Below are 25,193 nucleotides of genomic sequence, written 5' to 3'. Positions count from 1 at the left end.
TAAAGAAAAAACCCCGAGAGCTTTCTCTTTTTTAAAATACTAAATTCCGGGCTTAATCTAACTGACTTAGTCCAAATGATAATTAGACGTTTGTTCCAGCAAATCTTTAAAAAAAAAAAAAACCTAGCGGGAACCTCTTTGCTGTCATTAAGATCAACCTCGTTTCGTTTTCTAGTTTATTTTGATAGAGCCATAACAATGCAAATATCTATACTTAAACAACATTTGATTGCCTTTAATATTGCCTTGCCTTTTCTACATCTCTTGTGTCTTCTTGGATTGTCTGCAGGGCCGTCCAGGCGAGAAGGGCAACAAGGGCGAAACGGGCAACAGCGGTTACGATCTCCTATCCACGTCCAAGGTATTTATCCTCTTGTGGAAACACACAACTGTACTATCGGTGGTCGTCCTCTCCTTTTTTTTTTCTTCTCTTTCCAACCACCAAAACTTTTCTCTTCCGATGATGATAATGATGATGATGACGAACGCTTTAATCGCTCTCTGCTCCGGGCGCTAAAGGCTATTAACACGCCGGCTCTTTGTAATCAGCTGAATTCACATCCGACAACAGGAATTTTATTTTATTTTTTTTTTCTTCTCATATGAGTCTAAATACTCGGAAACCTTTTAACACACGGCGCAGAGAGGGAAAAAAAAGGGCAACAGTGATGGGCAGTGAGTGTACACAACACACATTGGATGCAACGCCGCCCATCGGTCGTTCTCCACCGTGTTAACAATGTTTTCTAATTAAGATTGAAGCGAAAGCGTCCGAGCGATGATGCGTGTGCCTGCCTGCTGTGTGTGTGTGTGTGTGTGTGCACAGATCTTAAATTGTACGTGGCGAACGCGTGAACCTCAGCTGGCGCTTCGTCATCTCTTCGTACACTTTCTCATCTATTCTTGTAAACAATTCGTGACGCTTTTTTCTCGTCGCATCTTTCACTTTCAAATAAGTGGCAGTCATCTTCGGGAGAGAAAGAAAGAAAAAAAAAAGATCCTGTTACTTTTAAACACGAGCGTCACGGTCTTCTTCATTAAGTTGACAAATCATTTTCAAACTTACACTGTGATGTAGATTGTATTATTATTCAACGCATTTGCTATATAACGCTGTTGACTATATTTTTTAAAACTCTCATCTTCTGATTGGCTTCTTTTTTCACGCTGCACGCTTAATTCGTGAATGTTGATGCGACTCTCTTTCGGTGCTGGCGCCTATGTATTCTCTCTCTCGCTTTGCTTCGGACGTGAGCAGCAGAACATCAAGCGCTCTGCCATCACGACGCAAACCGATCTCTTCGGCTATGGCACCGTTTACATGGTCAAGGTGAAATCTAACGAACTTTTTATCTTATCATAATAATCCCACGGACTTTTTGTTTGTTGTTTTTCTCTCTTTATTTTATGATTCTTTTTGTTTTGTTTTTTTTACTTGTTTTTGCACTATCACAACTTTTTGTTATTCTCACCTCTGGTTTGGCTTTGGGCTAGCGGCTTTCTTTCTTGGCTCGAGGCATTTTGAGGGTTTTTTAAAACGGCAATTGATTCGAACCGGCTGAATATAGACATTGGGGGCGAGATCTACACGTGCAAAAAAAAAGAATAAAATGAAATAAAAACAAGGAAACTTCCAAATTTGGACCTTCTCGCTCGTCAAATCGGTTTCTTTTCATTACGATTCGAATTGCACCTGCACGCCGAACAGTAAAAAGAAAAACAACAAACAAACAAAGAGAAATAACTCTGATCTTTAAAGAGATTAATAGAAGGACAACGAGGATCCCCACAAAATTCCCCCAGAAAAAAAAAATAATTTAACAATAAAAAAGCTAAACCATAAAATTGTTAAGTTTGCGGCTATCGAGACGAGGCCACTTTCTCTTGCATATTTAATACGCAATCTGCCAAGTACCTGTCAAACATTTTTATATCGCTGCAATCATTCTCCATTCGCCTTTTGCTTCGCTGTTGTCTAACAATCGCCGCAGCTTCGCATATTCAAATGATTCACCTATATAGATATTGTTGTGTGATAGCATCAGTTCGTAGTGTGGTACACACCCTTTTTCACCTGCCGTTGTTTCTTATTTTCTCACGTACAGGGTCTAAAAGGTTTGGGCTTCAACATTGATCCGGAATCGATACTGATGCTCAAGGTATAGATCGACTGACGAGAATCAATTCCTTAAACTTTATTTCCTCATCTCTCTCTCTCTCTATCGCCATCTTTCACTCACTCTCCCTCACTTTATAGCTGCCTAAACTTTGTTTGAAAAATATACGAGTAGATTAGCTTTCGAGGGTCTCGAGCATAATCTTCTTGTTGTGTTTTCAAACTGGGCAAAGAGTTAATAAAAATGGTATAAGGGGCAATTTCGGGTTGTTTAATGTTACGTCTATTGTCCTCGGTTTTGGTTAATGAGAAACGAGATTCCAGGACAAGGAAGGGCCGGCAAAAGCCAACCTTACTCTTTTTTTTCTTTTACCGGTTAACTATCAGAGTTTGGCCTTGAGTTGTAGTAGTATTTAGACAAGTAGACAACATTTTGATTGCTTTTTATTTTCTTTCGAAAAAAAAATTGCTTTTTTTATTATTATTTTCTCGTTTTTTTTTCTCCTCCCTCTATCAAATCTCCCCCTTATTTCTCGTTGATTGATTGATTCTAATCATTTTACTCTCTTGAACGTGTTCACGCGATACTATTCACAGGGTGAACCTGGAGATCCCGGACCGCCAGGACCGCCTGGTCCTCCAGGTAAAAACTTGAGTTTCATTTTCATCGTTTAAGAGAGATTCAATCAAATAGTCTACTAGCGAATAAACGATAAAGCGTTACTATTAATGAAACTAATCCATTAAGTATCGGAAATCATTTTTGTTTTTTAAGGACCGACCGGCCTACCTGGTATTGACGGCCGTTCAGGACCCCCAGGTGAAATTGGACAACCGGGAGACGCCGGACAGCCGGGATTCCCTGGATCCCCAGGAGCTCCCGGACTCCCTGGAGCGCCAGGAATGATTGGCTCAGCTGGCCCAAAGGTAATACCTATAAATCCTGTAATAAACCAACGCCGCGCGAACATTCATCCAGTCCGGTCCGCTCACGGACCGTTAATCAAAAGAAAAAAAAGTTCATTCACAACTCACCTATCGCATATAATATCGAGAGCTCGTCTATTCAAATTGCTACACTCGACCGACGAAAAGAAAGAAAGATAATTGAGTGCGCCATGTTACTGACAGGGAGAAAAGGGTGAACGCGGACCGATCGTGAATGTCGATGGAAAGAATTTCCCCGGCGGAATAGTCGAAGGCCCACCAGGTAAGCACATACTTTGCTGCTCTCTCTCTCTAGCCAGTAGAATTATAATAACAATAAAAATAAGGGACACGTCAATTTCAAGAATGCGCAATCAAAAAACTAAAAAAATATCAATCTTTTTCCTACATCTTTGAACGTATGCAGGACCGCCAGGAGCTCCAGGTACGTCAATGACTTCAAAAAAATGTTGTGCTTTCCTTCCTTATCTGTACGTATACGATTCGTTCTGATCTATAGGTGTGCCCGGTGAAAAGGGAGAGGCGGGAGCGATCGGCCCACCGGGTCGTGACGGAGAAAAGGGTATTCGCGGCAAGAGAGGCAAACGCGTAAGTTTCCATTTTATATATATGTCTTTTATTTTTTATTTTTTAGAAATAGTTACATTTAATTGTTCCAAAGTAGTTTGAAACGATCCCTATCGGATCGCGTTACATGTCTACTCTACTTGCATAAATAGCCTCGTTTCAATGTGTATAGCTATTTCTTCTTTTCCATTTTTTCTTTTGGTTGTTGTTTTGTTCAACCGTTCACTGTATCGTACAATCTAGACATGTATAACGGCTTTCGGTGTCGGTTGACAGCGCAAAGCGAAAAGATTTCTCTATCCCATTTGTTTGGTCCGTGTTCTATATGGACGGAGGGCTATGGCGGATCGTGTTACAACACTCATTTCCATGCGTATTATTTCTAGACTATTACGTATATGTAATTCGTATACGGCCTATTGAGATCGGTGTCTTATCTCGTATTTTATTTGCTCGGTTGTCGTTGTGTACAGTGTTCACAGTGTCATATTATCTGCCTCCCCCAAACATTTTTTTTTATGATTTTCTTCAACGCGCACTTCCACGGCAAAGTTATACCATTGCTGCTTGTTACACAGATCGACTAACTGTTTTTCTTTTAACCACTTGAGTTACTTCGTTTTTTTTTTCCTTAAAAATAAACACACAATGCTGTGTGTGTTACGGCCCGACCCAAACTCTGTTGTTGCAGGAGTTGTGTAACAAAACATCCTCCCATCACGTGTTCTTATTGTAAGGTCGTTGGAGTAAGTAACAAGCTATTCTTTCAAACGCCAAGTCCTCTAAAACATGTTTGAGAAATATCCCCCCAGCAGCAGCATCTCGTAGCACGACATTTTTTTGTTTGTGTGTTTATGTGTAGCTTTCTTTTTGAATGTTTCAATTCATTCATCATCACCTACCGTCCGCATGATTCACGATGAATTTATTTTTGTCCGCTTTTTTCCCCGCTCCTTGTCGTTTATTACGTGCTTGCGGCTTGTGGTCTGAAAAGCATAAAAGGCTTCGTGATTGCGGAGAAAGCGTTGACAGTTTAAGAGGAGATAAAATTTACAAATTTGTTGAATGTATTTTTATTTCAAATATTTTTTTAAAAGGGCGAATCAGGAGAAGCTGCCGAGCGCGGAGCTCCCGGACTACCCGGACCTAAGGGTGAAATAGGCGAGCGCGGCTACCGCGGTGAAAAGGGAGAGAAAGGAGACATGGGACTACCAGGTAATGCCACCTATCCGACGAGAATAACACTATTCTGGAGGAACTTGACACTCACTAAAAGAGAATAATAATAAATAATGATATAAAACAAAAATCATTTATTAGGAGTGCAAGGTGAAGGTGGGCTGCGCGGTCCACCAGGTGCCGATGGTAACGATGGCGAGGTTGGAGCTCAGGGACCCCCGGGCCTACCGGTACGTGCGATCTTCCAATTCGACATGTTGACGCGAAACTCGACACATTTCGATCTCATGTTCACACTTTTCCCCTCCACTTTTTCTCTCTCTCTATGGCGTAATGCAACAGGGACTGATGGGACCCAAAGGCGAAAAAGGCGAGTACGGCGATATTGGTCCCCCAGGATTGATGGGACCCCCCGGTTTACCTGGACCACCTGTAAGTCTCTCTTATAATATCCCTAACCCCACCCTTATTGAACTTGTGTCTCTTTCTTTTCTTGTTATCGCAACTCGAAATGTCCATTGGATGGGAAACTGGGCGACGGCGATTGTTTAACTCTTATTTTTCTTTTATTTCCAACAGGGCTATCCGGGCGTCAGGGGAGAAAAAGGCGACAAAGGAGAGTCGGTAATGTTGACCCCAAATTTGTTTCTTTTCTTTTCAACTGTGTTTCTTATCATGTGCTATAAAACAACGTTCATCCGCATATGGCTTGCCAGTCACAAAAATGCGCCATCACCGTTTTTTTTTTTTTTTTCTTATTTTTCTTTTCTTTTCTTGTCAATACCTTCGCCGGTGTTTTTTTCTTTTCGGGGTTGGGCTGGAGGGAATAGAACGAGGGGTTTCCAACCTATAAAAAATATCCTTTAAGGCCAAAAAAAGCCGTAATGATTGGAGATTTTATTTTGTTTTCTTTTGAATTGTCGTCTCCCATGTACAACGACAGTCGGTTGGCAGACAAGGTATTTTCAAACGAGTAAGTCACCAGTCTCCACCATCATAAAACCGATATCTCCCCCTTATTTATACCCTTTTTCGATTCACGCTACACGCCAATTTCACCAATTCCACGTATATTAGCTCATTTACATTATTCCCGTCTGGAGTAGTTTCTTCTTGTCGTCCTTAGTTTTGCAACTGGTATCGTCACCACAAAAGTCGCCTTTTTAAGACTTGATTCTCTCGATTCTTCTTAACGTCTTTCACACTTTTCCTATCATTCGCCAACGCAATCAAGAGGATTTGGCTGCAAGCTAAATTTGGTCGCCATTCGGAAATTTCTAAGGGGAATTCGATAGCTCTTGTATCTCTTCTAGGCTTGAGCTGCAAAGATATTGATCGAAAGTGCATGTAGTGCTTTTTCATGCCTCTCACTTTTTCCGGTGATTTATCGAATATTTATATTCCTTCTTCACACACATGATTCGAGATATTTCAGTTTGTTTCTTTTCTCATCTCTTTTGTTTTTCTATTTATTAAAACAACACAAACGTTTGTCTTTTGTCTGGGGTGCTCACTTCCACTTCTCTATGATGGACCCAAAAAATACCAATCCGTTCGAATCACAGAAGTATAAAAAGCTCAGGAGAAGACAGGTAATTTTCATCAATTTGTTCATCAGTTTTATTACTAATCAATCCCAACCCATGTATTATACATAAACCTTATTCTTATACTTTGAAATTATATGTCACGGTTCAAATTGTGTAAGATTCCCGCTATCGACTGAGTAGTGCATGCGAGTTTTTTTTTCCTAAACTACTACATCTTTCTGATTGGGCGAATTTCTTTTTGAAATTTCGTGTTTGAATGTCTCTTTGATTTGATTAAACTTTGTCTTATTCTTTCTATACTGTATAGTATTTTAATAAAAATCTGCTGATTTGGCTTTAGTTGTCTAGACACATACCCCACCCATCTCCTCCACCATCAGCCTAGCAATAATAAGCTTAGACATGTTATCTAACGACCAATTCCTTATTTCAGCAGGGTGATGGCGCTATCGACGGAGTTGTCACCGAAGTTGTAAGTCATCCCAACATAACATGCAATTGAATCCCGTATATTACAACATTTGTAACGTGTGATTTCTATTTGATTGAGAAGGTCATGGGAGCTCCAGGTCCTCCAGGACCACCTGGTAAGTGTTCTCATTACTATTCATTTAAATTTCATTTGCAAATATTAATAATTGTGTGTGTTTCGCTGAATAGGAGCATCCGGACTACAGGGCCCACCTGGAATCAAAGGAGATAGAGGAAATGATGGCACTAAAGGCGAAGCCGTATGTTCAAATTGTTCATTTTGTTTCAGTTTACAGAGTACGAGAATCTTATTGTTTTTTATTTGAAAACGAAATACAGGGCGAAAGAGGTGAAAAGGGTGATGCTGGACCAATTGGTCTTCCGGTAAACTATCAAATATTAATTTGAAAAATCATTTTTGAAAAATCATAGTTTTGACTGTCCAATTATCATTTAGGGACCGATGGGATTACGAGGAGAGCCTGGGCGGACAGGTGAAACAGGCAAGATGGGCCCAATGGTAAGACGGACGAGAGAGAAAGCCGAAACACGCTCAAATATTCATGAGCCCCAACACTAACAACACTCTTGTTAATCTTAAGTAGTCTTATTCGTTTTGTGTTTATGAGTTCTCCAAATAACACCGCCATAGCCTTCCCCACTCTCACGGTTGACATAGCAACTCAGCACTACACTGAGTGGCTACCAGGGTTTTTCTTGATTCTCTAATGTACTCGGCATGGAAAATTGATTTTTTAAAACGTCGAATCTAACGCGTTTCGCGCTCGTCACATTTGTTTGTTTTCTTTCCTTTTCCTGTTGCCATCCATCAACAAATCGATAACAGGGACCAAATGGTTTGGACGGAATCAAAGGAGGTAGAGGAGAACCGGGACGGAAAGGAGAAAGAGGCGAGCCTGGTCTACCGGTAATATCCTCATTTTTAAATTCTAAAATGATCGGAAACGGCTTTGAAAATCATTTTTTAACATTTACGTGTTCGTTGTGTTCTGTTGTTGTTAACATTTTAGACTTTGACTCCGTTTTTCTCTTCGAATTAGGTTACTTAGTCGTATAATTTGCATGATTGGTTTCTCCATTGTGTAGTTGTAGCTCCTTATTATTATTAACCCAACTAATTTTTCTGACTCAATACCCTCACCATTTGATGAACCTTGTTTGGATTCCTGGTCTTGTTTGACACAGGGGACGGACGGAATACCTGGAATCAAGGTAGCCCACTGATTTATCTCTCGCTCCCATTGACCCACCTTAAATTTATCCTGTAGTAGCTAAATAAGTCGACTGTTAACAACGCATCCGCTGTTTAGAACGTCTTTGCTTGTTTTTTGTTTGCTTCTTTTTGTCTTGCTGAAATCTTCTTATATTTTGTTCATTCTCGATGTACTCGATCAACTCTGAATTTTTCTTCTTCAACCATTCAGGGCGAGAAAGGCGAAAAAGGTACTAAAGGTGACTTGGTAAGCGAACACAAAAACCCGACACACGTCCACTTAATCTAATCATGATTTCACCTTTCAATTTACCTAGGGAATGTTGGGAAAGAAAGGAAAGAAAGGTGAGAGAGGACCGAGAGGAGAACAGGGACCTAGCGGACTGGATGCACCGTGTCCTTTAGGCGCGGATGGTTTGCCCATCCCTGGATGCGGATGGAGACCAGGAAGCCAACCAGTGAGTTATTTTCCCAATATAAAATACAAAATAATGAGACTGTTATATTACGACAGCATTCCTGAATCAAATATGGGCTTAGGCTACGTATACTTTCGTATGGAAATCAAGTTAATGCGTATATACCACAGTGTAATCAAGAATCTCACTGGGGTGTCGGGTGTTCGTACAGTTAATCAGTCATGTGTTGACAAGAATGCCCCGGCATTAACTCTCAGCTAATCAAATAAGGCCCTTGAAAATCCAATCAAAATAACCAGTTGCGACAGCTGGCGAACATTTCAGCTTGTCATGTATTATTAAGAGAGGCCTTGATTTTTATTCCTTTTTTTCCCCCCGCGCTGGCAAATGAATGGGCTTTTAATGAATCTCTGCGCGCCTATTTTTTCTTGATGATGATTTCAGTCTTACGGAGCGCCGGGAAGCAGCACCAACCGACCGGCTGGTCCACCGACGACCACAACAACCGCACCCGACTCGGTCGATTACGAAGACGAAGACGACTATGACGACGTGTAAATATTTAAAATTTCATTGAGCCAAAAAAAAAAAGAAAAAGAAAATTAATTTGTAAGAGGATCACTTTCATGTTTCTCATATTCATCCCATATACTGTTCTAAGAAATTGAAATTCCATAAACAATACGAAATAATTAGATTGCTCCATATCGTTCTAGCCAGTTAAAATAAAAATACCTTGCTTTATGGCTTGCTTTGAATGGGATTAAATTGTGTAGGACGCCCGAGCACAACGAGCGCGTCGGACGATTTAAATTAATGGGCCAAATTGGAGGAGGAGCCGGCGGCGGTGGAGGCGACGCAGGAGAAATCAAATTGAAAACTGTACAGTGAAAAAAAAAAAAGAAATTAAGAAATAAAATAACAAAACATTTTACCCTAAATAAAGAAAAAAAAAATGAAGAATAAAACTCGCTTCTTCCATCCCCTATGATCAATAACAAATTACAATAAGAGGCTCGAACGGAGAAATCAATTTGTTCTGAAAAAAAAATTCGTTCGGCCTCAGTTTCGTTCTTTTTTAAAAATTCTCTGTGCGTTATATTCTGTTTATCATAACGTTCGACTAACGACAAAAATGTTTTTTTTTTCTCGCGGAAAATAGATTCAACTTGTTTGTTTAGTTCTTTATCCTTTTCTTTTGTCTTGTTTTAACTCTTGAAAAGTTTGATGTCTTCACAAGTAAAACAACAAAAGTTGCAGTGATTTTCTTTTCATAGTATTGTTTGCGGAATCATGTAAATTGCACGCGCTATGTGACTACAGGACAAATTTTTTTTACATAATAATAAACCATCCCTCTAAACACAAACAAAAGAAAAGCAGAACAAAAAAAAAAATAATAATGTCTTGCCAAATGTCTCCGTGAAATGTTATTTTACAATAAACCAATGAAGTTCCCGTTCAACTTTTTTCGCCTGACATAATCAGTATCGCGTCTATTTGTCGACCCAAATTACTGGCCAACATAACATTACAGCACTTCTCCCCCCCCCTTCCCTCATCAATTTTATATTTTTCGAATATGCCATCCATAATACTCACTGTGACATTTGTATAAATGTGCTGCTGCCTCCCGCTCCGCCCGTTTTCCCTGTCAAACTTCCTTCATCTTCGACTCTTCTCTAATTATTCTACTGATCAACAAAACAACAAACGAGTGTTAAATATGTATAACTTTCCCTCTGAACGGTCTTCGAAACGCCAAAATTAACCGCAATCCCCTCCCCCCCCCCATCATCTTCTTCCTCCTTATCGTGTTCTCTCGTATAACCATTTATCAGAATTCAGAATATCATGTGTTAACCCGCCGGTCTCCTGTTTACCCGCAGACCCTTTCACATTACATATTGCTGTACATTTTCATCACACAGCGTCACAGAAACCTCAACAACAAACCAATATGTCAACCATCAAAACATTCAAAGAAAAAATTTAAAACATTAAAAAAAAGACAAACAAACAATAGAAAATCATCTGGTAGTGCTTCGATTGTTTTGTTTTTTTTCTTTCTTATATTCTCGGCCACCATATTAAGTTATTAACACGTATAATAGGGTTGGGGTTGCCACCGGTAATGAATTCTTTTTATTCTTTGAAAAGTCTTTGATTTTAAAAACGATCTTTGAATTCTTAAAAATCTTCGAATTCATTAAAATCGAAATTTTCCTAGCAGTTTTCAATTTTTTGTGATTGATTCGCAACATGGCAACTTTCTTTACGTTTTGGGAGGGAAAGACGAAAGAGCCATTGGCAATCGGCTGTAGCAGACTACAAGTATATTTTTTCTGTGTTGAAGAAGTATACGTGATTGTAGTGTCAAACTGTTAATAGTATAGTTGTGTGTTTTAGTTTAATTTAATGTGATAGTTCAACACGGACAAGCAAGCAGAGAACGATGTCTCGCAAGCACAAGAAGAACAGAGAAAGTAAATCTACTTGTTTTAACATAGATTGGCAAAATGCCGAGCTCTACCCAGTTTTTAGTGAGTGGGTGGAAAAAGTTGAAGGCGAGAAACAATATTGTAAGTGTCGGTGGTGTAACCAACAATTTTTCTTGAGCGGCATGGACAGAAGGTGCACTTCATGCAAAATCACAAAAACACTTAAAGCCCTTGGTCCAGAAAAGAATTCAAGCTTCGGTTTCAAGCATCTTCCAATTTAGTTCAGTCATGCAGTAGCAGGTACGATTTTTCTATTGTTAATTTGTTTGCTTGTAAGTCGAAAGTAACGAAGCCGAGAAGTGGAGTCACAAATTGCTAAATTATAGTTAAGCGTTTCTCCAACCAATTTTCGAATGTCTACCAAATAGATTGAGATTCAATTATAGAAACAAAAGTATAAACTCGAACCCACAAAACATTCTACAAATTCCCACCGCTGTAAGGATATGATGCGATGATAGCCTTGTTATCACCCCGTCAATTTCTTATTCGTATCCAGCTGAGTCGTGTAAACTGCGCGTTACGTGAGTCTCCGGAGATGGATGTCTACATCTGATTGAACGTGGTAGGAAATGGAATCTCGGCTTCTCATTTTCCCTTCTAGATGTGGGGTATCATATAAATATAATGGAGATTGTAGACGCTTTGGGTTGCGTGAGCGTGTGTGTAGCGGCTACACACTATATTGAGGAATCAACTGTCTGGGGGACGACGAAGAAGAAAAAGAAAAAAATAATTTCGGAAACCGGAATCGGAAACCAGATACCATCAGGGTGAGGGAAAAGGGTCACAAAAGAAAATCCAATTTTCCTTTCGAGACGAAAAGTTTCTTCTTCCCTGGCTGTCAGGAGTCGGCAAACTAGGCAACGTCTGAGAGATCACATTCGCTCGAGCAGCAGAAGCAGCGATGGATCCTCTGCAAGATCAATTGCTTCCATGTGAGAACGTCAACAGCGCATCGCTTGAAGAAAATTAATCAAAAGTTTGTCTTTACGACTTACCAGTCTGGAAATGAATCGTTCGTTATTTTTGGAGAAACCGAGGCACACACAGCGCGCTGTATTTATTCATAGATAACGTTTGTGGTATAAATTAAGGATCACGAAACTTCACGAGTTTCGGATTGCCTCGGAACAAACTGTGGCAAAGAGCTGGGAAGCAGGTGCTGAGCAATATAACGTTGTTGTCGTTCCATCGTGATTATGAAAACATAGGCAGTTTGTGGAGCCTCCGCTATCTCATCACCAATTCAGTCAGTGAATAAGCCTTACAAAAGAAAAAATAAGCTTATCTCTCTTCGCTCGAAACTCATTTTATTTTTAAATTCTGTTTAGATTCCCGCTCTTTATGCCTATCTTAGCCTCCACCCTTTCAAATAAATATTCTAAAAAAGCGCTGGCCGATACGGGTTATATAAGACTCAGCCTATATGAGGGGTAGCACCGCGCGTTTTGATTCGTTTCCTGGTGCCGGTATCCCGTAGGAAATCTATTTAGGCAGCAATTTAAAGCATTTAAAAAAGAAAAGGTGGCCGTAAGGAGAGAAAAAAAGGACAGCGTTTAACTTTGCAGTGTCTATTCGTTTAACCTCTGTTTCATCTTCTTTTCGGTTAAAAATCTCTCCCAATGAAACCGAATAATAAAAAATGAAAAGTGGCAGGAAAAGAAGACGGAGGGAAAGAGAGAGAGAGGGTTGTAAATGTGTCTCTATATATTCCTCCCTTTTCTATTCTCTGCTTGGTCGTCCTCTTCTTGTCTTTGTGTCTAAGGTTAGATATAGCCCCCTTCTTCTTCTTCTTCTTCCTCCTTTTTTTCCCCTCCCTCCTCTCCCAACTTCTTCTTCGCCGGGTCGAGACGGGCACAAGCGCGCACTCGACGCTGAGCAGTGGTGTTGTCCACACGCACTCTCAGCGACGTCAGCAGACTCACCCCGATCCTCCACTCTTGTCTCCAATTCAAGCACAGACATACGCCGAAAAAAAAGGGGAAGAAGAAAAGAACAACAAGCCCATTTCCCTTCTCGTCCAGTTATTTTGTTTTCACTCTCTGCCCGGCTCGGTCGTCTCCTCCGCCCCTCCGTGTTGTTTGTGTGTATGCTGTCAGTTCATCTTTCGGCTTGTGGAACACAACCAAAAAACAAACCAAATCTGGAACACTTTTAGCTGACATGGGCATGGGAACTTGAAGCGGATCGATTTGTCCCATCAACGAGTATAGAGCCCCGACAACAACAGCGGCTGTGATCCTTCCTTATTATTCCAAAGTGGTTTCGGTGTCAGTGTCAAACAGAGCCTCCATTTTTTCGACCCCCGTCGTTTTTTAATACATATATAGGGTCGGAGAGTCTTCGGTTTCCAGTGATCAACACAAACCGACCAATTGAGAGTTCTTCTCCCGTGTCAGAATCATCAATCATCTAACCTGTCAACAGTCTGCACTGCTCTTTTCCACAGGAGAATCTGCTGAGATCAAGGCGAAACCCAAAAGTTGATTAATTTCGTTTGGCTGCTACGTTTTGTTAGGGTGGACAAAAAGTATCCCGGTGGGTCTGGCGATTAAAAAAGAAGACAGAAAGAAAAAAGGAAGCCGATTGCGAGCCTAACTAAAAATAGCGTTAGTCGATTTTTCTTTCTTTTAGCGTTTTCGACTTTCGTACGTTCCGACTACAGAGAGAAAAGTAGAGCGGTGCGGGGGGTCAGCAAACGACTGTGGAGCCAAAAAAGCAAAACAAGTCCAGTGATTCTTCTTTTTTTTTTTTGTAGTTCAAATCAGTACGAGGGAATTGTTCAAGATGCATCCGTCCATTACGAGTCGGACCGCTGTCAGACGGCCGCCCGTCATCGTTTTGTTTCATGTGGGTCTTGCCGTCGTCGCTTCGGCGTTGCTGGTCGGTCCGCAACCGGTCGAGTCTCACTTGGCCGAAGAATTCAGTATCCAGCAACTCTTAACCAAACGCTTTCCTCATCGGATATCTGACGACATTTACCTGGATCCTTGTAAAGCAGGTAATAAAACACTATCCTATTTTTCTTCTAACCAAACATCCAACAGAAAGTTGCACGTGAATTGCAATTCACTGCCTTTGACAAACAAACCCGAACGACGTACATATTTGCTTACCTTCAAAGTTTCTGGGGGCTACAGCTAATGACATGGCAAACATCTATCAACAAGGAATAAGCTTTGAAGTCATTGTTTGATGGAACAACGTCTACCGAGCGTCCGTCATCATTATTCCGGTTTGAAATAAGCCGAACGTCGTCATTTGGCTCTTATCGTGAATAAGACATTTCAGGGTCGATAAATCCAAAGAGCATTCCTCTGGCTTATTTTCTGGGTATTTATTATCGACGATTTCGCCACGAGCCATACTGATGCCTGTCGAGTGTCGGAGAGATCGTTGCCCTGAATATTTTAAGTATTGCCTTCATCTGAGATTCACGCGATCTTCTCAGAAAAAAGAAAAGAAGAAGAAGAAAAAACTTGGGCGTTATTAATGTTTCGCAGACTGTTTCACATTCCTTTTCCCTCCTCCAGGGAAAAGCAGACCAATAAAACATGTCGAATGCGTTGACTGTTTGACCCCCTTTTCTCTCTTATTTTTTTGCGGCAGCAATTCACGCTGCTATCAAGGTTGGAAAAGAACGTCAAACATCAAATGGCGAAACGCTTAAAACTGTCTAGCAGCGAATCCAAGTGCGGAATTCTTGACTCGCTGCGGTTCTCGTTAGAGCTACATGGAGCATTTACCAATTCGAAAACAAAATAGCCAAGAGAAATTAAACTCGACGGAGAAATTCTTTGCATCGTTTACGCGTCCAAGTCGCTTCAGCAGCAGCGGTTGAACGCAAAAATGCAATTTAAAAGATGTCCTTGATTAAATATCGATTGAAGCCCTTGGATTTTTTCTACGAATCGATAGACAGATGAAGGTATAAAAGGGAAATGAAGGTAGCGACGACAGCCCGGATAATAAACTAAGCAAAAGCCAAGAGGAAACCATAACCGTGATGGTGTGTTGTGCATACGATCGGCTTCGCTTGGTAATTCACTTATTTTCCTCAACCATTATTTAGTTGAATAGTCATGCAGCAGCGATAAGGTCGCCCCTTCTTAGCGTAGCCTAGGAGGACCGTAATTGGATGCCGCGATTTTGTTTTGTAACTAAGAGCGCAGTTAATTGCATTGTCCAATATCCGAAAAAATGAGGCGAACGCAACAAAAGGCTAGACATCAAACAAAATCTGTTTTGCTTCTTCTTTGCAGAGGGCTTTGTCGGTGATATTGCATTGCCCAACGTTCGCTACGAGTTGGAGTACGAGCTGCAGTCGAGGCGAGATAAAGAGCTGGCCAGCAAAACAGGTCAAGTGCTCATCGACTGGGAGATCGACGGCGATCAAGCGGAAGCCGAGAAAGAAGCCGATCGACCAACAGCTTTCATCAACGGCTCATCCACCCTTCAGCCGCATCGTCTCCATCATTCTGCTCAACTGCAGTCGGACGAGACATCCAACGATGGCCAGCAAGCCCGTCCGGGCGGTCGGCAACGCCAAGGCAGGAAGCAAGCATCCATCACAGAGTAAGTCATCCGTTTTCCTCCACCCTCTCTCTCTCTCTCTCTTTCCCACCCTTCCTTTTCCTGTGTTACACATATTTACATCGGACACCCATATCGGACTCTTTTTTGCCTTGCCATCCGCTGCGTTAGGATAAGTCGCCCGTAAAGAATTCGATTGGTTTCTCCAAAGATTATGCCAAATAGAGTCTGAACGAGGAAGAAAAATTCAGATCGAGCCTTCCGTATATCTTTATCGATATAGACCAATTCAAAGTCATTCACCATGTACATATAAATAACGGCTATAAAAATATGATCAAGAATCAGCAATCGATAACTGGAATGGAGTCCAGCATCTTCTTCTTTTCGAATTATTTTTACGTTTATGATTTTTTTTTTTTTTTTTTTTTTTTGTGGCTGTCTGTGAGTAATATATCAGAGACATGTTCACTGGCACGGGTTTTCGATCCTCTCCAATGGATGATGGATTACGCAGGGTGTACGGACCCATGCCAACGTCCCAAATCCATTTTCTCCAGCTCGTGAATCCGTGGCACTCTAATCAAATTCTGCCTTTATTCAATAGATACACATAGTGTAGCAACGCAGCATCGCCAGCAGGATCAGTAAGGGCTGACAATCTTAAAAAAGAAATCTCTTTTTCCGCTCGAACGATTCCAACTTGCCAACAGAAGTAATCAGAAATATTTCGTTTTCTCATGACAAATCTCCCAATTCCTCTTCTTCCACCTATTGTTGGGCGGCGCGCACTTCAGCAGCAGCAGCGGGATTTCGGGACTGCTACTTTCAGGGCTGTTTAGATCGAGATATCTCCCGTACAGTAAGAAAAACCCTTCCGATGGATACCAATCCGGGCAGCAGCCTATATTGATCCGATCACTAACGCTCGGTGAAACCCTGCTGGAAGAACATATTTTTCCTTGCTAATCAGCTCAGCACAAACTGGAAGGCGACACGAAGCACGCAACCAGCTACAAGAGAAAAGATCTGACCATTCAGGAGTTGCGGAACAAGAGGATTTGGAAACAAAGAGAGGAAATGAACGGAAAAAAAGAACGAGAGAGGGGGGGGGGGGTTGCAACGGAGGTTGTCCAATCTATTTTATTTCAATATACCAAACATGTAAGGAAGAAGAGCTAGAGAACAAGTTGAGAATATACAGCTTGGAGAGGAGGATTTATGAATGCCTCGCGGAAGATGTTCAATGTGATGGCATCCAACTTCCTGCTACCATCACTGCGGAGCCAGACCAGACTAGGGAACAACGATTCCTGTCAATTGACTCTGCAAATCTTTTCAGCTACTCCGGGGTCGTCATCTCAGAAAAAAAAAAAAAAAAGAGAAAGAGAGAGAAAGAGAGGAAAGAAAATACGACAAGAGTGCACAACTGACTCGATTCCCCCCCCCTCTCCTTGTGTCTGGAGCAAATCAATAACTCCCAGTTGGTGATACTCTGGATCCCTTTAAGAGCAATTCAGTTTATTCCGAGTGATATCCTTTTTCTCCCCTCTTCTTTTTCAGCATTTGTCTTTTATTTCGATTTTCTCGTTCACATTTTCTTATTTATTTATTTTTTTGTTGTGTTTATGTCTTAGACATAAGAGGAAGAGCGATCTGGAGGATGAGTTGGTGGAGTTGGATGCGCTGGCGGGGTCAAAGACTCTGTCCAGCAACGAGGCACATGGCAACGGCCATGACAACGAGAGTAAGCCGTCGCGTTCCACTGACGACAAGTCGACGACAAAGAGATCGAAATCCAAGATGACCAAGGCCAAGAAAAACAAGCGCAAAGATCGGATCAGACAGATCACCGAGAAACCTACCGCGCTGATCCGGTCCAGACGGGCAGCCACGGCACGTAAGGAGCGCATCTGGGACTTTGGAGTCATCCCCTACGAAATTGACGCCAATTTCTCTGGGGCCCACAAGGCCCTATTTAAACAGGCCATGCGCCACTGGGAAAACTTTACCTGCGTCAAATTTGTTGAACGTACGGCAGATCATCCCCACTTTATCGTTTTCACGGAACGCGCTTGCGGGTATATTACGCGTCTACAGCAATTAAGTGTTTTAATTGTTCCTTTAAAAGCAATTTCTAAAAAACCTTTTCAGATGCTGTTCTTTCGTCGGGAAAAGAGGTAACGGAGCACAAGCCATTTCCATTGGGAAAAATTGCGATAAATTTGGGATCGTCGTCCACGAATTGGGTCACGTTGTCGGCTTTTGGGTAATTATCTATTTGCTGCTAATTGGTTAACCACTCGTTATCTCGTGTAACTCTTCTAATTTTTCTCTCATTTAGCACGAACACACAAGACCAGACAGAGACAATCACGTGCACATTATCCGCGAAAACATCATGGCTGGTATGTTTGTTGATTTCTTATTTTGTCGTTGCCCGAAAAGGCGGACATTTGACGACGTAACGAGTCGACGAGCGTAGAATGACAACGAGGCTGGGCCATATAATTTTGGTTGCTCGTTACTTCCACAACTACCCCTAATACTAGAGGCTTATGTTGGATAACAAAAAAGGGCTTTTAGAAAGCAAACGCAGTAACGTTCGATAGTAAATGCAAATTGCACCGTCGCCATTCCTAAGCGACATAACTATCAATTATCGAGAAAGGCAGCATTGGAAAGGCTCGCCATCATTTGTAAATTGGGCGTCCTTTGTTTGGACTTATTGGACTCTTAAAACAAGTGGGAGCTATCGAAACAGCACCAAGAGGACGACAGCCAAGTTTCCAGCTGCTATAGACGTTACAAGGAACACGTCACAAGAGCCAATAAGCTATACTCGAAAGTGTTGCGTATCAGTCTACACCGTGTCTGGCTTTCGTTTTCTACCAAAGAGTCCATCAAACTCTTGGCTGTGATGGTGCAAAGACATTTTCATTCCTCCGTCCCGCCTCCTTCGTCTAGTCGATTAGTGTCAAGGTGATCGACAGACGATCTTGTGTGCCAGAGCAATGAAGATGCACCAACAAGAATGCCGCACGATCCTCGTCTTTCAATTGTAAATTGTTATCTTTCGTCTCGGCGCTTCAACTCGTTTTTTTGTGTCTCTTTCTCTTTTGTCTCCCAAATGTCTTCTCTCCCTTTTTCTTGTGTATACATTTGCCCGTCAGCCGAGCCAAGTCGAATTAATGAATCCAGCGGAACGCATACTATCGAACCCTCTTCCAGCCCCGATCGATATGTCTTCTACAGTATAGAACCCCGCGCCGCTATCGTTTTGTTTGTTCGCCAGAGTCTTTATGACTCTGTGTGAGTGCGACGGCTCCTTTTTGGAAAGATGCCACTGGCTATAGCAAAAGACATTTTTCCGATATGCATCAATATTTGAACGCGGTGGCGTTTGCCACGTCGAGTCGGTTCTTGTCTTTCCAGCCAAAACTTTTACAAAAAGGAACATAAAAAAGACATTTTCCTTTTTTTTTTCTGTTTGTCTTAGGTCAAGAGTACAATTTCAACAAACTGACATCCGAGGAGGTTAACTCGCTGGGCTTGTCCTACGACTTTGATTCCATCATGCACTACGCCCGCAACACTTTCTCTAAGGTATCATTTACGCTTTTGTTATTCATCCCGCAACATCTCAGCCGTAATAAAAATGGTTGAATTAACAGGGGACTTATTTGGATACGATTCTGCCGCAAGCAGATCCCGAGACAAAATCACGACCCGAAATTGGCCAGCGCATTCGTCTTAGCGAGGGCGACATCTCCCAGACAAATAAACTTTACAAATGCCCAAGTAGGTCAACCGTCTATTAAAATGTAACTCGAAGCGAGCGAGATCTAATTTCCAGTCTTCTGGCAGAGTGCGGACGTACATTCCAGGAAAACAAAGCTTCGTTCACCTCGCCGGTTTTCCCGCCCGGCACTGTGTCCGAAGACGGTGAACGGTGCGAGTGGCGCATCACGGCCACGCATGGTGAACGCATTGTTCTCAACATTACGGAACTGGATGTCTTCAAAGGAGACAACTGCAAGTATGACTATGTCGAAATTCGCGATGGATACTGGCACAAGTCGCCCCTACTCGGTACGTCAACGAGAATACATTTTTAATGACATTTCCAACTTTTAAACTGATACGAAACACGCACAGGTCGCTTTTGCGGCAGCACTCGTCTGCCCGATCCGGTCATGTCCAGCGGAAGTCGGATGTTGGTTACTTTCCAAAGTTCTCCCCGGCAGATCGGCTACAAAGGATTCAGCGCCTCTTACGAAGGTAACTTAAAATTCAAAGCACAAGTTAGTGGGTTTTACTAGGTAAATAATGTCATTTTAATGGAAATCGGCTCATCGTTTAGCGCTGTGTGGTGGGGATTTGAACGTGGATAGCGGTCATCTCGAGTCACCCAACTTCCCCGACGACTATCAACCCAACAAGGAGTGCACTTGGAAAATCACTGTCCCCTCCGACTATCAGGTGGCCCTCAAATTTCAATCCTTTGAAATTGAAAACCACGACAATTGCGTCTACGATTTTCTGGAAATCCGTGACGGACACGAGCCAACTAGTCCGCTTATCGGTGTCTATTGCGGCTACAATATCCCAGAGGATATCAAATCGAGTAGCAACAAAATGTGGATCAAATTTGTTTCAGATAATTCCGTTCAAAAGGCCGGCTTTTCCGCTATTTTCATGAACGGTAATCTTTTTTCCCTGTCATCTTTTATTTAACCAAGAGAATAACGTGATTATGTTGAACATTCAGAATTTGACGAATGCGCTTCACTGGATCATGGATGTGAGCACAGCTGCGTCAATACCCTAGGAGGTTATGAATGCCAATGCCGAATCGGCTTTGAATTGCATTCGGATGGGAAACGATGCGAAGGTAACTTGACTTTGCAGACTATTTGTGTTTTGAGGGCGATTCGGTAATTTATGCGTCAACTAACACACAATTTTTACATGTGTATTCACCACAGATGCCTGCGGTGGGTTGATTGACTCGCCCAACGGGACCATAATCAGCCCGTCCTTCCCTGATTTGTACCCAAGCAACAAGCACTGCATCTGGGAAATATTCGCCCCACCTCAGTATCGAATTACTCTCAACTTCACGCACTTTGACTTGGAAGGGAACAACGTAAGTGAGAAACTTTAGATGATGGGATTTTAATTTGAATGAGTGAAAATTATGGGCAAACTACCTGGTATTGAATTCGCCAATTTGGCAATTTCTGTTTGATTGTTCCAACCTTGAGAGAGATTTTGCAAAACATAATTATACATATTATGCTTATTTCTACTTCTTTTGCAGCAAGACTGCGAGTACGATCACGTGGAAGTGAGGAGCAAGTTGAGCGAGAATGAATTAAGGAAACACGGCGTATTCTGCGGGACCCACCTGCCTCCCGTTGTGACTTCAGAAGGAAATGTTCTTCGCATCGAGTTCGCTTCAGACAATTCCGTTCAGAAGACGGGCTTTGCGGCCGTTTATTTTACCGGTTAGTTGACCTTCTCATTCTATTGACACTGTAATATTAATAATTGTTTTTAATGTGTGAATAGACAAAGATGAATGCGCAGTGAACAACGGCGGCTGCCAACAGGAATGTCGCAATACTATCGGCTCTTACGTTTGCGCTTGCAATAACGGATTCACACTTCACGAAAATGGACACGATTGTAAAGAAGGTGGCTGCAAACATGAAATTCGAGCTCCGTACGGCGAGGTCCTGAGCCCTAATTATCCTCATCCGTATCCAGCACGCAAAGAATGCGTCTGGCATTTCACCACAACTCCGGGCCATCGCATCAAATTAGTAACTACAATTTCTAGACAAAGAGATTCAATAATAACAGAAATTATAACTGTTTAATGCCTTTCTTTTTAGGTATTCCACGAATTTGAAATCGAATCTCACCACGAATGCGCTTATGACCATGTCGCTTTGTTCGATGGCGATAGCAGTGAAGATACAACATTGGGTAGATTCTGCGGATTAAAAGCCCCTCATCCCATCGTGGCGTCCGGCAATGAGCTTTACATGGTGTTCAAATCGGATGCCTCCGTTCAACGTAAAGGCTTTCAAGCTACCCACGCAACCGGTATTATTCATTTTGTTTTAAAAAATCAGCCTCTTGCAACTTTTCCATTTGTTTCAATAGTTTGCGGCGGCCACCTTCAGGCAACGACTGGTGTGAAGCACTTTTACTCTCACGCCAAGTACGGAGACCATAACTACGAAAACAAGGAAGATTGTGATTGGATTATCGAGGCACCGGCTGGGAAAAATGTTCACTTGACTTTCCTCACCTTTGAGCTGGAAGATGAACACGAGTGTGGATATGATTCCATTGAGGTTTACCAAGGATTCGATGACTCGGGTCCGACCAACGGTCGTTACTGCGGCAATCGGGTAATTAAAATATTCCGCCGATACAAACTTCCCCTTAGACGTTAAAGTAAACGTTTTTCACGATAGAATTCTTGTGTCTGTGTCTCAAGAGGAAAACCGTGGTTTCCTTTGAACGTCCCCATCATTTTTCTCTGAACCATAAAACGATAATTATTTTGTGATTCTAGGTACCTCCAGAGATCGTCTCGTTAAACGAAGCCCTTCTAGTTCGCTTCAAGAGTGACGATACCATCAACAGCAAGGGGTTCTCCGCCGCCTATGTAGCTATTGACGAGAACGAAAACGAGGATTTGCCCAAATCCCAACAAAGTGTTAGATACAACTAAGAGGTAATAAAAAAAAAAAAGAAAAGATAATAATTATAAAAGGAGAAGAACAGCAGACGTTTGGTAACGTGTAACGTGTGAATAATCCACATTGTCGTCAGTGTTTTCATTTCTACGTAATTTTTTCCTCTTCTCTTAAGCTCTCCCTTTTCTTTATTGTCGAAAAAAGTGCATCATCTAATTGCGCCAAAAAATTTTAACTATTATTCGTATTCGTCATTTGCAGATATTACCTTTGGAGCACAATAAACCTTAAAAGTTACAAAAAAAAAGTTAAACGGTGTATAGCCAACCCCTTTTTTTATTACCGTGTAAAAATTTTATAAACCATAGTAAGAAATATCACCAGGTTAACCAAAGCCAACCTTGAACAAAGGCAATTTCAAACTGAAAAAAGATTATCAGTTGGTTTTGAATATTTGTAGAGTTAAATATGAAAAAACTATAGCCAGAAGAGCGATGAGACCGGAGAGCAAAATGGCGCGTGAATTAGTGGAAGGCGTCGCTAAAATCTGTTTAGTCACTGACGTTTCCAAGAGCGTACTATCCGATTGGATCTGCAGCTCGGCATCATTTACCTCTGCAGCTGCTTCCCAATAATCCTTTTGGAATGCAACGAACAAATAATGATTAGTTAAGAATCGGTCGGAGTAAAAGAAACCAACTATCACCGAAAAGACACAAATAAAAGGAAATGAAGAATACCTGAACGTCGCCATCCAATAGCGTGCCCAAGTCCAGCAGATCAGCCAGAGATGCCAAAGAGTCTGCTGGTCCTTCTCCGGGGAAAAGGTAATCAGACACAGATATTGGACTGAACGGGAGAGGAGCCAAGACTCTTCTTGGAGGTTCGTGTAGAACAGCTTTGACTGCAATTAATATGACAGGGTTTAAAATCCGTGAAAACGACAACCGGCGAAGATAAGACAGGAAAAAATATACCATCCGGCTGCCCTCGCTGCTCTTCTCCAATCAACGAATCGCAATGCATGTCACATCGAGCCCATAGCGAGCGCAATATATCTTCCTTGATGACCTATCGATCGATTGTAACGATTTCGTCATTCAATAAAACAAAGATTTCCAGAGGGGAATGTGATGACTTACTTGGCCTGCTTCCCGAACAGTAGCCTTTCCGTGCACATAAGCCTTGATACACATTTGGCCTCCAAATCTCAGCTCTGAAGAACATTCTTGCTTTTCTTGCTTAGTTTCGATCTACAATATTTAAAAAACAATGATGAGCTTAGAGGTCTTAGCGACGATGACCTAAATAACCTGCCTCTGGAATAAGGATTTGAACATTCATAGTTTTCATTCGTTCCTCGCTGCTATTATGTTGCTTTGAGGACTTCTTTTTTCCAGTGCTCTTTTCGGTTGATGCGTCATCCAATAAATCCGAATCCGATAGGATTTTCCCATCAAAAAGAGAGATGCATTGCTTGACAGCTTTGCTATACAGATCTATCCCGGTCTTTTTAAAAATTTAACGTATAAATTATGGCAGAACACAAGGTAAATTATTATTAATATTTATAATACTTCCAGCTGTTGTCTCAGGGTACCTGAAGATTCTGAATCTGACAACCCAATAAAAAACTCTACATTTGTTGTGCACTGTAGTTCTATCCAAGGAGAACCAGCAGCATTAACAAATTTCCAATCAGCAGGTTTAGGAGAAGCAATTGGGCTAGCAATGTCTAAGGTTTTGCAATTGTACCTTCATAAAACAATGTTTACATATTATTGCTGTTTGTGATAATTAACAAACTATGTTATAAATCTTACTTAATGTTGGTGTTCGAAATGTGTAGCGCAATCCTTTCACATGTCAATTGTTGTCTGACAGTAACAGAACTTTTCCCAACAATAAGATCAATTGAAGTCAATAGCTTTCTTAGACGATTATTCATTGTGGAATTCTGAAACGGATCTACACTTGAAACCATAAAAACACCTAATATTGTGATCCCTCCAGGTAAAGATCTCATCACCTATTAAATAAAACAGAATAACAATGATTGTGGAAAGAACTGAAACATGAGCTGAAGGTAACCTGTCGAGCATGGTCAAGCACTAAAGAATCATCGAAATCTTCAGTATTCAGCTTTCCTTTGTCTGCATTTTTGGTGTGTGAGGAGGATTCCAATTCGTTTTCTTCATTATCTTCAGGGACGGGTTCCGGCGTTCGAGCCATGTGAATTACACACGACTTTTGGGAAGTAATTTCTTGGCCGAAAATTAAACCAACGACCAACTCTTTTTTTGATGCCAAACATGCTACGTACGCCTCAATTCCATCTTCGGCAATGACTGTTCGTCCCATATTTGAAATGACAGTGGTTTACGTGGAAACTGAAAAGAAAAGAACTGCAACCCCAGGAAGAAATGTCAAAACAACACATGAGCAGACAAGACAAATGCGACAAATGATCGATTTCTGTTAGGAATCGAGTTGCAGTTTGAATCGATATTTAAGAACCGATCAAAAACTTCGAAATATTTGAAAAGATGCCAAAAGTTGGTTACTTATATCATGAAATCAAAATAATAAATAATCCCAAATTTGGATTCGTTGCAGAAAGGAGCTAAAGATTTGACACTGGGCCAATTGTAAAGGTCGGTTGTATTATATAACAATGCGGTGCAATCGATCTGCTTCTGAAATCCATCAATGTTGCTGATAGCGCTCCAACTTCGTTGAAATCCATCAATAGTAATTTGAACTTTACACACTACCTTTACAATTCGCTGCTCCAAGCGAACTACCGCACTGATGTCCGATTTGGGTTCCAAATTTGGCGAGACTTTATTTTTAAAATGTTATTATGGCAAACCTTTTTTTACCTCTGCAAGTGAAGTTTTCTGCTAACATAAAATATATCAAATAACACGTGCACTTCTCACACTGTGTATATATG

General features: G+C 41.4%; 3 protein-coding genes across 14 annotated transcripts in view; 2 read left to right on the top strand and 1 right to left on the bottom strand.

Moving 5' to 3' along the window:
- The window catches only part of LOC124327037 (collagen alpha chain CG42342-like), a 55,741-nt gene extending 45,210 nt beyond the window's left edge, over positions 1 to 10,531 (top strand). For 3 of the 11 annotated variants that reach the window (XM_046785853.1, XM_046785859.1, XM_046785856.1), the window contains 24 exons: positions 290 to 361; positions 1,259 to 1,330; positions 2,106 to 2,159; positions 2,714 to 2,759; positions 2,892 to 3,043; positions 3,248 to 3,326; positions 3,471 to 3,488; positions 3,564 to 3,652; positions 4,729 to 4,846; positions 4,952 to 5,040; positions 5,153 to 5,242; positions 5,390 to 5,434; positions 5,754 to 5,783; positions 6,794 to 6,832; positions 6,914 to 6,947; positions 7,021 to 7,091; positions 7,171 to 7,215; positions 7,289 to 7,351; positions 7,679 to 7,759; positions 8,038 to 8,064; positions 8,277 to 8,312; positions 8,383 to 8,523; positions 8,929 to 9,038; positions 9,261 to 10,531. In XM_046785853.1, coding sequence (XP_046641809.1) covers positions 290 to 361; positions 1,259 to 1,330; positions 2,106 to 2,159; positions 2,714 to 2,759; positions 2,892 to 3,043; positions 3,248 to 3,326; positions 3,471 to 3,488; positions 3,564 to 3,652; positions 4,729 to 4,846; positions 4,952 to 5,040; positions 5,153 to 5,242; positions 5,390 to 5,434; positions 5,754 to 5,783; positions 6,794 to 6,832; positions 6,914 to 6,947; positions 7,021 to 7,091; positions 7,171 to 7,215; positions 7,289 to 7,351; positions 7,679 to 7,759; positions 8,038 to 8,064; positions 8,277 to 8,312; positions 8,383 to 8,523; positions 8,929 to 9,038; positions 9,261 to 9,375 — 1,716 coding nt within the window. In that variant the 3' untranslated portion in view covers positions 9,376 to 10,531. Of the gene's footprint in view, positions 1 to 289; positions 362 to 1,258; positions 1,331 to 2,105; positions 2,160 to 2,713; positions 2,760 to 2,891; positions 3,044 to 3,247; positions 3,327 to 3,470; positions 3,489 to 3,563; positions 3,653 to 4,728; positions 4,847 to 4,951; positions 5,041 to 5,152; positions 5,243 to 5,389; positions 5,435 to 5,753; positions 5,784 to 6,375; positions 6,403 to 6,793; positions 6,833 to 6,913; positions 6,948 to 7,020; positions 7,092 to 7,170; positions 7,216 to 7,288; positions 7,352 to 7,678; positions 7,760 to 8,037; positions 8,065 to 8,276; positions 8,313 to 8,382; positions 8,524 to 8,928; positions 9,039 to 9,260 lie in introns of all 11 variants that reach the window. The other 8 variants (XM_046785863.1, XM_046785858.1, XM_046785860.1 and 5 more) reach the window with 5 other exon arrangements.
- Positions 10,532 to 10,869: 338 nt separating this feature from the next.
- On the top strand, positions 10,870 to 22,314 carry LOC124326995 (tolloid-like protein 1). Of its 2 annotated transcripts, none has more exons than XM_046785764.1 (18): positions 10,870 to 11,225; positions 13,747 to 13,989; positions 15,251 to 15,563; positions 17,159 to 17,602; positions 17,676 to 17,790; positions 17,866 to 17,929; positions 19,021 to 19,127; positions 19,196 to 19,322; positions 19,389 to 19,613; positions 19,680 to 19,802; positions 19,885 to 20,226; positions 20,293 to 20,415; positions 20,510 to 20,670; positions 20,845 to 21,031; positions 21,096 to 21,349; positions 21,422 to 21,635; positions 21,696 to 21,946; positions 22,114 to 22,314. In XM_046785764.1, the coding sequence occupies exons 2-18, from the start codon at positions 13,776 to 13,778 to the stop codon at positions 22,270 to 22,272; spliced, it is 3,423 nt and encodes a 1,140-aa protein (XP_046641720.1). In that variant the 5' UTR covers positions 10,870 to 11,225; positions 13,747 to 13,775; the 3' UTR covers positions 22,273 to 22,314. The 2 variants fall into 2 exon arrangements, with proteins under 2 accessions (XP_046641720.1, XP_046641719.1); XM_046785763.1 differs by lacking the exon at positions 10,870 to 11,225 and adding an exon at positions 12,850 to 13,597.
- Positions 22,315 to 22,555: 241 nt separating this feature from the next.
- Positions 22,556 to 24,683, bottom strand: LOC124327153 (protein odr-4 homolog). The gene is made up of 8 exons (XM_046786078.1): positions 24,329 to 24,683; positions 24,061 to 24,266; positions 23,815 to 23,992; positions 23,555 to 23,746; positions 23,380 to 23,490; positions 23,215 to 23,308; positions 22,978 to 23,141; positions 22,556 to 22,874 (listed from the first exon to the last, which is right to left on the bottom strand). The coding sequence occupies exons 1-8, from the start codon at positions 24,596 to 24,598 to the stop codon at positions 22,674 to 22,676; spliced, it is 1,416 nt and encodes a 471-aa protein (XP_046642034.1). The 5' UTR covers positions 24,599 to 24,683; the 3' UTR covers positions 22,556 to 22,673.
- Positions 24,684 to 25,193: the final 510 nt, after the last annotated feature.

This window comes from Daphnia pulicaria, chromosome 2 (genome assembly GCF_021234035.1).
Source record: "Daphnia pulicaria isolate SC F1-1A chromosome 2, SC_F0-13Bv2, whole genome shotgun sequence".
Lineage (NCBI taxonomy): Eukaryota > Metazoa > Arthropoda > Branchiopoda > Diplostraca > Daphniidae > Daphnia > Daphnia pulicaria.
The sequence above is the reverse complement of the archived record's forward strand: the minus strand, read 5'-3'. Positions and strand labels throughout refer to the sequence as shown.